Source organism: Aythya ferina (assembly GCF_964211825.1).
Source record: "Aythya ferina genome assembly, chromosome: 6".
Taxonomy (NCBI): domain Eukaryota; kingdom Metazoa; phylum Chordata; class Aves; order Anseriformes; family Anatidae; genus Aythya; species Aythya ferina.
Genome location: NC_140303.1, coordinates 26,597,638 through 26,610,200, shown reverse-complemented (window position 1 = coordinate 26,610,200; position 12,563 = coordinate 26,597,638). Strand labels below are relative to the sequence as shown.

General features: G+C 37.1%; 1 protein-coding gene across 4 annotated transcripts in view; it reads right to left on the bottom strand.

Moving 5' to 3' along the window:
• MYLK (myosin light chain kinase) overlaps window positions 1-12,563 on the bottom strand; it is a 201,793-nt gene that overhangs the window by 142,870 nt on the left and 46,360 nt on the right. For all 4 annotated transcript variants that reach the window (XM_084524653.1, XM_084524650.1, XM_084524652.1 and 1 more), the window contains one exon: window positions 792-949. In XM_084524653.1, coding sequence (XP_084380779.1) covers window positions 792-941 — 150 coding nt within the window. In that variant the 5' untranslated portion in view covers window positions 942-949. The remainder of the gene's footprint in view (window positions 1-791; window positions 950-12,563) is intronic.

Genomic DNA, 12,563 nt, shown 5'->3' with positions numbered 1-12,563 from the left:
GTTTCCTGCCTCTGTCAGGGAAATCCCACCACTTCAAAGATTAGAACTGCATTCAGTTTGATGATATAGCTGTCAGCACACAATCAGAGCATGACATGGACAGGAGGAAGCTGAAAGGGCTAAGAGGGAAAACTGACAGCCCCAGAAGAAAGATTTGGCTTAAGGGAGAAGAAAGGAATGTAAGAGACCATACCAGGGTTGAAGCACAAAAGGAATATGGATGCTGGTAAGGACAATTGAGTGCCTCAGTTGTGAGGCGAAGGAGAGAACATGGGATCCACGTATGCCCACATTCTGCCAGTATGTCCTCTGAAAATGCTTTATGCTTTCAGATTATGGCAGCTGGTGCAGATACAAAAAAGTCACAACTCTCTTTTACAGATTCCTAGCTTAACTACCAAGAAGCACAGGTAACACAGTTAGCTTCGTGTTACACATGAAGCAGACAAGTTCAGAAACAGGCAACTTTGGGAGTCATGGAGATCGATATGCAGTAGGAGAACATATGCTCTCTGATTAGAGACAGATCCTGAGGCAGTTTTCCACTGATACTTAGCTCAGTGCCTGGCATGCTCATCTAGGTTAACTCAGCACACAGTCAGGTTTTGCAACACTACTCAGAAACAGACCTGTCACACTCCTGCCCCCTCAGGAATGGAAACACCAGTGTATTCTTCTTAAGTAAAGGTCCCATATTGAAGAGGCAATTTCACTGGCTTTGCAGACTGTGAGGTAGCCTCAGGAAAAGGTGAAACCAAACAAAGAAGCGCTCCATCATCTCCATTTCTTACCTTTCCCTCAAATCTTGCAATGGCTCCCAGCTGCACCCGGATATTCCGAGGAGGAAGAGTAAATGCTGGTGCTTCAGCAGGAACTGAGGGGCTGAGTGTCAGGGAAGTTTTGGATACTCGAGTAGTTGTCACCAGTTTCACATCCCCCATGATGTGAACTGTAAAAGAGAAACACAAAGGGTAGCATAGAATTTACAACCATTAATTACTTACAGTTGCAGCTAAGAACCAGATCAGAAGCAGATTGTTCTGTATGTATGCTATATGCATATACATAGTCAGAGTCTTCAGCCTGAAGAAACAAGTGCTATTTTTTGGGTGGGGAGCTGAGACCAAGGAAGATTTCCTAGTGTGCCTACAGTTGTTACAGGGTCACAGCCTTGAACTGAACTCAGTTTGAACTCTCAAGTCTCAGGCCAGCTCCTTAACCAAGAAGTCATCCTTTACAACTGCATTAAATTGTAATAACTTACTTCAGGAGGATATTTTTGCAATATGACTTTGATTTTCCTGGCCTGGAATACACCAAAATCAATAAGTCTCAAAAGCAGAGCCAGTGTTAAATAAGTCTTATGAAATAAAGAGACCAAGAGACCTCTGTTTGCACTGGAGTTAACTTGTGAGTGGGAATGTGGAAAATCTGATTTTTCATATCGTGCTTTCAAGATCTTAAGAAATATCTGGATAGCTCCCTCCAAAGTACTGCTAGTACATAACAGATACTTAAGCTGAAATTCCAAGTCTCTGCTTTGCTGCAAATCCTTCTGCAGCACATATACTAGTAAAATAGCGTCAAATTTCTTGCTACAAAACTGGCACTTAAGAAATCTCATTATAGATATCTGCTTCAGAGGTGACTCTTCTGCTACCCACCTCCTACTTCCCTAAAGAAAGCAAAAAAGAAAAAAAAAAAAAAGGAGAAAAAAAAAAGAAAAAAGCACTATTATATTTGTTAAAATGTAAAAGCTCGGGTTTTCCAGAAAAAAGTAGTTGCTCGACAAGTTTAACAAAGAATAAAACCAAGAAATGGCTTGGTTAGCCAACAGATCATTGTTGAACCAATGAAGAACACTGGCCTTGCAACAGTCTTCTATCTCAAGACCACTGCATATTTGCAGCTTCTGCAACCAACAATAGAACCTATTCCATGAGTTTCCCTTGCAACTCTTTCTGAAAATCTCCAGTTTTTCTCTGAGTACAGAGGCTGAGAAGTGCATTTTTTGAAACTGACTAGACAACTTAGGAACACAAACATCATTCATTTCTATTACGACTTATACTCCACTGTCATGTGTACTTCTGAAAGCCAGTCTGAGAACACAGTACTTCCATACAGCACACCTGACATGTTCAATAAACATACAGCATGCCAATCTCAAGAAACACCTATTCATTGTTAAAAAACAGTTTGAGGGGAAGTTATTAGTCTGGAAGTCAGATGGCTAATCTAAACTACAAGTTTTGGCTCCTTCACAGTCAACAGAGATAAAGAGGCACCTCCAGAGGTTGTTATGTTCTAAGGTGAAGAAGCCACAGAGCTTTCTTGTTCATATGACGCGTCTGTTAGAAACCCTGGTTTAGAGGGCAACTATTTCCAAGATATCAGTTAAATTATGTTTGTACACAGATTTTCTAAAAATACTTTAAAACTCCTTCCTCGGTCTTTCTAAAAATCTAGGTGAAAAGGGTTTTGGATTTCTTCTAGAATGGCATTAAGGCAACATTTCTGTATACCAACATGTGAAAGAAACAAGAAAACCCTCTAGCATTTTTAACGATTGGAATGCTTAGACCAACAAGTAAATGGAAAAAAAAAAAAAAAAAAAAAAAGATGGTTCTCTAACAAAGTTTTAACCTGTAAGAAATTACACAAGAGCTAATCTTGCAGAGAATCTGTGTACCTGCAGCCAGTCACTTGAGAGCTCAACTTAAGTCTCCCTTTCCAGTGTAAATAACTCTTCAAAACATAAAAAGAAAGAAAAAAAAAGCTATCATTTTGTCCTAATTTATCACAGAAACCATAAGAAATCATAACATAGCTTTAATTGGTAAAAAACTGCTTGTATTCCACAGACAGCAGAGATGAAATCGTAGACTTCCTTCTTTTCTAACAAGTCCGTGTAGCACCTTAAGAGACAGAGAATGACTGTCTCTCCCAGCTGTAGTTACTCCAACGAACAACCAAAAGCTTGAGAAAAGTATTAATTCAATTAACTGTTCTTTCATTAGGGACAATGCTCCAAACTCAGTTCTCAGATAAAACTATAATTTATCCCATCAGACTTTCCATCATTTTCACAGCTGTAAACTGATGCCTACCAAGCTAGTATGTGTCAGCACCTCTTTTTTTTTTTTTTTTAAGATTGATTTTTCTTTGCAGATAAAGAACACACATTTTTCAAATTACTAATTACTATAAATATCATCTAATCTTTTATCACTTTTGCTATTTGACACTGATAATTTTGTATCTGCCTACTTTTTCTGAGTTGGCTTTCATCCTAAATTGTATTTCTCATTCTCTTTTCTTCTGTTCTCCTTCAAAAAGTGCTTTCTTTAATTTTTCTTTTCACAAATAATCTTGACTTTTCAACATGCTCAGCTAACTACTCAGTCTTCAGATTTTCTTCCCACATGTTCTCCTCTGTTAAGCTACCAATTTCCTTATCATATCAATGCCAAAATCTGCATTGTCCCTCTAGCTGTGAAATCAGTGATGTCTCTCTAGCTCTTAACCAGCAAATCAGTCTGCCAACACAAACCTGCAATTAAAATTTTCTGACCATTTGCGATAGTAATGATGTTCCAGGTATAATTCAGATATGATGAAAATCTTCTCCAATCTGAAGATGCTAATATGTTTGATTTCATAAGAAACCAGTAATATAACTTATTGTTTCACACACAACTTTGCAGAGAATTTGAAAAACAAACAAACAAACAAAAACACCAACAAGCAACACAACATGAAACAGAAAAAAAAAAAAAGAAAAAAAAAGGGTATACTCCCTAAACCGTGTTAAAAAATAAAAACTGCAACAGCAGTTGCAAAAATTAAATCACCTAGGATCCAATTTCAAGCCTGATATTCGCCTATGTAAATGGAACTACATTTTGGCAAATGCCATTAAAATGGATAAAACAACTAAGAAAGAAGGCCACATGCACTGCAGATGTTCACAGGACAATTCTCTGGGGTTCAAAATGTTCAAGAAGTATCTGCCCCTAGGTACAGTGCACTGCTTATGCAGGGCAACTTTAAGGAACCTTGTTAGGCAGGACACCTGCTCACACACAGAAACCTCCCCATGGGGTTATGCTGTGAGACCAGGTTCACCAGGGACACGAAGGAAAGCCACTAGCACATGCTTGGAAAACATGCTTCATCCAACATATGCTCATCTTTCAAGCACCAGCTTGCTCAGGAATGTATGGACTGCATTGGACAAGAAGTCCTCTGGCTGGAAAGATCATCTAAAGAAAAGACTGAACTAAACTCCAACAACTATTTTTCTACTGATTTGTCTGGTTATTCAATTAAGCTCTACAATATGTGGAAATTAAAATAAAATAAAATTAAATTAAATTAAAAAAAAAAAGAAAAAAGAAGCAGTTAGGATAAAGAAGCAGAGTATGGCAACTAATATGGGCATTCGTACTGGTCAGATTACATTTCTTTTGCATGTTGGTGACATGCCAGAAATCAACAACAAATTGATGCTTAACATTATAGTGAGACTGTAATGTATAAAATAAAGTAATAGCTAGTCTTCTGCATAAGGACATCTTGTGTGGATTTATGCTTTTATAAATAAAATGTCTAAAAGGGATTGAATTTACCAATGAATATTATCTCAAGTCAGCACAAGCAGTTTTCTAGCAGCATAAGCCTCTAATCATCCACATTTAGCAGTCTGACTTTAATTAGCTGTGTATGCTGAAGATGTTTCTAGCAAATAATTAGGAAGTATTTTTTCAGCTTAGAGGATGTTTAACAATTATGTTCCCAAACAAATAAATAAATCCATGTTTTGCGGTCTGGTGTTAATATGGAACTGCTATGTCCAAATATTTCAAGGAAATAGTGTTCCAAAAAACAAATCTTATTCAAGCTTAAAATTTGATAGGCAGAAAAAATGCAGGCACTTAAAAACTATGGAACACATCTAACTGGTCTTCTTTTATGTAAGGAACTTTCTAGAATGAGCCTCTCCTCCCTAAGATCTTTTTCTTAGCAAGCTTGCTGCTGAATAAGATTTCAAAGATGCTGCGTGAACTCATAACGTTTCATTTCACATACTGTGCACACCTAAACTATGGTCTTTAAACAAAACCAACTGTAACTGAAGTTGCAATACAAACATTGTGGTATTAAACATAAAAGAAAACCGCCATGCAAATGTTGGCTTGTAGGCTAGTGATGTGGTTAGACAGCATTTCTAATCTGGATTTTTTTTATTCTTAATCCTTTCTAAAAAGCACATAAATCCTTACAAATTCTCACAGTGTGCCCTCTAATCTTTCAAATACCAAAGCAGACTAATGTGTTTCAAGCATTTTCTTCTGGGAACAAATCTCTGTCACTCAATACTCTGCTCACAAAAATAAACCCAAAAAAGCAAACACTGAGAAATCCATCTCATAGTTTTTCTCATCCAGTTAGTTTATATATGTAAATACTTACCACCAGCTTCCTACATAACCATTTAATTATACTAATTTCCTTTTACCAAGTCCTTCCTCCAAGGCAGAAGAAAAATGAGTTGCAGAGAGGGTGTGTGCGTATGAGAACGCAAGTGTGTGCAAATGCAAGGAAACCAGAGCTGCCAGTTGAAAAGCCTTTATTGGACTCACTGATATTGCAACTCTGCTTAGTGCAACGTAAGCAGCACATTTTGGCTTGGTCCAACTTTTCTGTTATTTTAGCCAGACCGCCCTCAATAACCTCTGAACCATCTCTGAAATCTGGACACAATCTTTTGAGCTCTTTAAAAATAGGAGCAAAAGGCCAGTCCAGGGGTTGGAGCATTTGTCTGCTATTTGGGAGTCCTGGTTGAATTCCCTGCTCCATATTGGGGCTGTCTGCATGACCTCAGGCGAGTCACTAAGCCTCTCTTTTGCCATGGCTCCCCATTTGTGAAATGGGGATTATTAGTTCCTTGCTGCAAAGAAGTGCTGTGAGGATAACTTTATTAGAGGGTGGGAGTCAGGCTACAGTAACAGGACTATAGAAATAGCATAGAAAAAAAAAAAAAAAAAAAAAAAAAAAAAAAAAAAAAGCAAAAATTACCATAATTACAGGAAGCTGGATCTCATTATAGACTTTTTTTTTTTTTTTTTTTTTTTTTTTTTTTTTTAATTAACCAATGGGGTGGTGTTTTCAAAAAGCATGCATTTTAAAACACTAGGTAAAATTTATTCCCTTACACAGATCACTGAATTCAACAGTTATGCTAGGAACTAAATGTCATCCCTTATGCCTTAAAACCTTCAGTATTTCACAACCTACTTGACAGTTTCCTCTGTTCACACACCTTATTTCCTCTCTCACAGATCCTTTCTTTACCACAAGGACTAACATGTGGTTACCATACACCTATACAAATCTGAACACACTCTCCCCAGAACTACAGAAATGATTTTTTGCAGCCATGTGACTTGTGTCTATCTTTTCAGTCTTACCTTACAAGACCACATAAGGAAGTATCCTGTCTCCTCTCAGCTACTGGTACCCAAGAAATGGCATGCAGGGAGAATGATAAACCACAGAGGATCAGCAAAGAAATTCAGGTGATAAAGTCACATGTGGATTTAACAGGCAAGATGAGGCAGAACTGGAACAGAAAGCAAGGAATTTGTAACCCCACCAATCACAGCTATGCTCTAGGCAGCCCTTCCTTGTATCAGTTCTGTCTCAACTCGACTGGAGTTTTTTCTTCCATTGCCTCATACATAAATGACCATCTTATTCTCACTGGTTTCCTGCCTACCTAACCTCTAGAAAAGCCTTTTCGTCATAAAGATATTCAGGGCGTTTTCAACCAGACCCCAGAACATCCAATCATTTTCCTAGTAAAATTCAATAGCAACTATTAGCCATGCCAGTAGGAACAGGATCAGATGCCAAACCTTCACACACAACTCCATGATCAAAAATTTTGCAAACTTAAGTTTTGGCAACACCATGCATGTAAAATCCCTGAGTATGTTCCCACAAAGTGCGTTTGCACAACTGTCCTACACAAATGGGAATTACAGGCCAATTTGTGATTTGTGCAAAAACTTTGCTGTCACTTTAATGAGCCTAAAATAATCCAAGTTAAGTTACAGTTTCATTTGGGACCATTATGTCAAAGACTTTCCCAGAAGTAAGCAAGGTATTCAAATCCTATCATTTCAGTGCCTTGGATTTCACACTCAGAAAGTCAGCTGTGAGGCTTTACATCAGCAAGAATCTTAGTGGTACATCAGATAAAGGACAGAACAGGTTCAAACTCTTCCAGGTGCTCATTTTAACAAAATACTATTGCAGCCAGTATATGGTATTTCAGACACAATAATGTTCTCCAGCCTGCTTTAAAGACTGAAATATTGTCAGCTCTAAAGAAGATGTATGTATGTGAGACTGTGGTGGAGAGCTTGAACTATAGTTGAGCTGTAGTTCCTACTACAGTAGGAACTTTCTGAAATGAAGCTAGGTCGTTTTCTTTCTTCCTTCTCCCAGATCTTCTCTTTACCTACTTGCTTTCATGACTAAGATGAAATAAAACCAACAGTGGTGTTTTGTGGAAGATTTCCTTTATTTTACTGTGTCTTGGGTATCCCTGTAAGAACAATGACAACTCCTACCTATTTTTTTCAGGGCTTCTTCAAGGCTTAGGTCATAAGCTTTTATGGAATATGTGAATCACAACTACCGTAGAAGTGTCCACAAGTAAAAGTGGCTAACCCCATGTGACTTATTATTTAATAGTCAACCTAAAAGTAGCCCTCTTTTTTGGAAAGTGCCTAAAAGAGACAAAAAGATACTGTTCTATGGTTTGCATGACACAGAGAACTGAACCACTTTTACTAGATCAGGCTTAAGAGAATCTATCTAATCAATAAATTTAGTCCTTTTTCAGATTTGCATATCTGTTGCAGCATAGGCTTTACCCTGCAATCATTTCCATGATAAAATCACACAGTTGTGCGAGGAATTTCATCCTGATCTTGTGAAAGAATAATTCAAATGATGCTAATTGACATTTACTTATATATAGGTTTATTAGAACACTAAGAACACTAGAAGGCTGGTAGTCAAACATCTTTAATTACTTATATAAACCATAAAAGGAAAACAACAACAACAACAAAAACAACAGCAAAAACAACACCCACATGTTTTTTTTCCAAACAAAAAGAAAACCACAACCTCCTTATCCATCAATTTGTGCTGCTTAGCCAGAAAATCACTTACAAGGATGCATGTTTCTTGCAGATGCTGCCAGTTGTAACCATGCTCTAATTTTCCTCAATTTAACAGTTCTGTTTAGGGTACTTGACCATCCCAGGCCCACTGAGATGTGGATACTTGACTTGTACAGACATCTAACTTCACTTACTGTCAGAAGTCATGTCGCTGAAACAAACCACATCTAACAAAAGCCATGATATCTGTTTTTGCACAATCACACCGTAATGGTTTCTTGCTATATTAAAGTAGCTGTAGAGGGTATTTCAGGTATAAGGAATGATATGGAAAACCATATGAAGAGAGAAAAGGATATATACCTTTGATAACATACATTTATCTTGATTATAAACAGACAGGCTACATAATCCAATTATTCCATAGCCACTGAACATTAAAATTTCAGAAAAAAAGAAGAAAAAAAAAAAGATACCCATTACAAGCAGCTGGACATGAAACTTTAAAGAATGCAATGGCATTTTAAGACTCAAAAATGTTTAATTTGAAACATCAGATTAAGGAGCAGTAAATCAAGAGAGACCATAAGAAATACAACTTCTTTGCAGCTGTTATCTTAGAAGAAATATGAGCAATGAAATATGACATGTATTGGGCAGGTTCAGTAAAGCACCTATACCTATGAATTATTTTATAGCAACAAATTGAAGCCAGAGGGAAACACAGATGGCAAATGGGATGCAAGCTGGGCTTGTTCTTGCTGATTCCAAAGTGGCTTCCTATAGAAGCACATTGGGGAGAGTAATTCAATCTGACTTCAAAACCTGCTACAGTTCTAGTTTACAAGCAGCATAAAAAGAAAAGAATAATAATAATAATAATAATAATAATAATAATAATAATAATAATAATAATAAAGGTAAGACCTATAGAAAGGTTTTCAGTGTACTAAGCAGCAGATCACTGTCAATAAAGTTCTACTATTCAAAATCTCCTTTCACTGTTCAAACAGTACAGAGCTTGTGACACCTTTAAGGAGAGCAGTATTTAACCTCCCAGTCTGTTTAGGAACACATTGCCTTCAGTCTTCAGGCTGTACTTATATCCAACTCCCACTCCACAATCACTGGCCAAACGCATGAGGAGGGCTTTTGGGGAAGGTTAATTCATTCCCATGTTCACGATACACACCTGCAAAATGCCATCACTTTCTAAAAATTCAAAACAACTGTAGCAGTTCTAGAGTTGGGACAAAAGCCAGCTTGCCACATGGAGAGGTAACTCCTTCTTGTCCATCTACCCACAAAGACAAACCTGATGGGATACCCTGGCAAATGAAGAGCGATCTGGTTTGAAAGTGGAGCAGGCAGTGAAGCCACAGACTTATGGGTTCAAACCAAAAGAGAAACACACCAGGACAAGCACTGGCACTACAGCTCCTGGGATGGAAGGGGAACCACAGCAAAGACTGAAGTTTGCTGGAGATGGTTTTAAGCAGCTGGTTTGAGAGCCTGCTGTATGTTTCAAAAAATCTCTATCCCAAATTAGAGCAAAACCTCTCTCCACCGCAAGACTAAACCAACCATTTTCCAAGCTAAAAGCACAACTTGTGTTTGTAAAGGTACCTACAAAGAAATTAAAAAAAATAAAGTCAAGATGTCAAAACTCCAAGGACTGAATACAAAATTAAATCTTTTATTAAGAAAGATAAAATCTATTTATTTTGTAGTTCCCATTTTCTAAGTGCATGGTTCAGAAAGGCTTCTAGCGAAACTAACAAGGTTAATTTTAGATGAAGCTAGCATTGGACAAGTTTTATGAGGTTTAAATAATAAGCTAGCTTGGAAAAAAAAAAAAGACAATAACAAGAGCTTATTGACTTGCTTAGTACTATACAGCAACAGGGGGCAGAACTTGGGAAGTGAACATTTTGTTTGAGATACTTCATGAAACATGTCAAGACAGGCAACCTAAAAGAAGCTAAGATTATTTTCTTGTGATTATTCTTGCTTTACCATTTGATTTAAATAAAAGTAGATTCACAGTAAAAGTCATGTATTTGCAATGGCTTAGTGGTAGTAGAACAGTATTCTAAACCAGTAGTTTACAGCAAAGTTGTCTTCTCTTTTTTTTTTTTTTTTTTTCTTTTTAAAAATTATTTTTCTTTCAGGTTCCATGTTTCAAAGAATAACCACAAGATTAACTTTCCTTGATGGTGATGCTGCAGGTGGCCAATTGCTGTTGCACATTTCCAAGCCAGTAGGGCCATAAAGTTGCATGAAAGGTGAGTCATGGAAGATTTGTGGTTCATAAAGCACAGAATATTTAGCCTCCACATTTTGCTTTGTGATTTAGTTTCAAATACAGCCAGAACTCAAAAATGAAAAAGAGACCCAAGTCTGCCAAGTTCTATGCCATTTGGGAAAATGAACATATGCACTATACTGGCTGAGGTGTGTGAACCCCAGGGTAGCATTGGAAAGAAACCTGTTCACTTCAGCCAAACATAGACTGGGCCATGAATAAACACCACTAAGTTTCAAATTATGCTGCAAATACTTAATACTAAAGGAATTAGGTTCTTCATTTGAAAAAGCCACTGGTTCTTCATGCTGAGATACTTTGTACAAGGCCAGATTCTGTGCTGCCTTCCATTCTATGAAGTCCCATTAACTGTCAGCATAAAGCCTGGCCCATAAGCTCTCCCACAAGTTTATTTTTTCTGGAAACTGCAGTTTTGTTCATGTATGCAAGCCAGCATTCTACAACAATCATCTGTTACATGTCAATCTTTCACAACATATTTGGCACCGTAAAGCAAATAAAAACACTACCTTAGTGAAAAAGTTATAGCCTAGATGTGAGATGGGCTATACAATGACAATTTATTATTATTATTTTTAATTTTAATTACCAAAGAGGCAGTTGGTTTTATTTCATAAAAGCACCTAAATTACATGCAGAACTTACTGCTGCAAGATGCTCCAGAAAGCCAATTACAGGCTTGACAAGAACATCTCTTAAATTGCAGAAGAAATCTTTCTACAGGGATGATAGCCCTCACAACTTCAGGATAAAGCAATGTGTACCGGAGAGAACAAACTCCTGGTTGGTCCACAATGTTCTTTCACCCACATTACTTATCAGGCACAGGAGAGCTTCCTATAGCCTTTTTCTTGTCTCTTTTCATAGAAAGAAAAGAAGTAAAAGCTTCAAGAGCACCATCTCAAAGAGAGCTATACCAGAGATTATGAAAAAATTAAAGCAGTCCTTATATGATGAAATGTGAGCTCCTATATGCATCATTTGAGTTGGAGACTTCTTTTCTACTTTACCTCTACTGTACAGGTTTTAGCAATGATGTAACCAAACAAGAGCAGCTTCTAACACTGAAGCCACCCACCTGTTCTTCTTGGAGCTTGTTAGGTTCCACATCCACATGCTACACTCAAAGCTTGAACCAGCTAGAGAGTTTTAAAACTAGCAAATAAAAATCGTCATGTGTTTTTATAAATTCTTGTGTGGAGAAATTCCCCAATTGGGCCCCACTAAGTGCAGAAGTTAAGGTGGTAATTATATTGAAACACTTAACAGCTTGCTGCAAAGAAAATGAAGAAAAATTAATTCTCAATGGGAAATGGGAAATAAGATCAGAAGTCATAAGCTTTTAATTGTACCAGGGAAGAATCAATTTAGACATTAAGGAAAAAGTTTAAGAATTGAAGCAGACCTGGAAGAGATTGCTTAAGGAGTCTGTTGAGTTTTCAGTGCTGGAAGCCATACAAATGTCTGTCAAGAATGACATGTACAATTGATTTAGCCTTGGACATGGGAAAGACTGAATGGCCTTCTGAAGTCCCTTCCAATCCCATGACTATGAGTCAGCTGACAACTGATGTTAAATTTGGAATATAATATAGGACTTTTACATGCTGGATATGGGCCAGCAAGACAACTATTATTCTGTAGAGAACACTATAAATCTGAAAAGAAACAACTGTTACAAGGTGGAAAAAAAAAATCAGCCTATGAAAACCACAACAATATCAATATATAAATCATTAACATTGAAGGGCTTACAAGAAGGAGGGAGACAGAAGGAATTTGGATTAATCTTACTTAAGCGCCAAATCTCAGCCAAAAGTCCGTTTCTGATAATAAGCAAATACAACTTTCATTTAAGACATGTAGACATGAAGGCAAAGAAATTCGTGCCTTTAAAAACATTTCCCATTTCAAACATAAAGAAGCTGCCCTGTTACATTCAAACACCTTATTGTATAAAAAAAGCTCTTTTACATACTTCTTACTGTGCTTGCAAATCAGATAGTTGCAGTACATAATACAGATTACAACAGAAT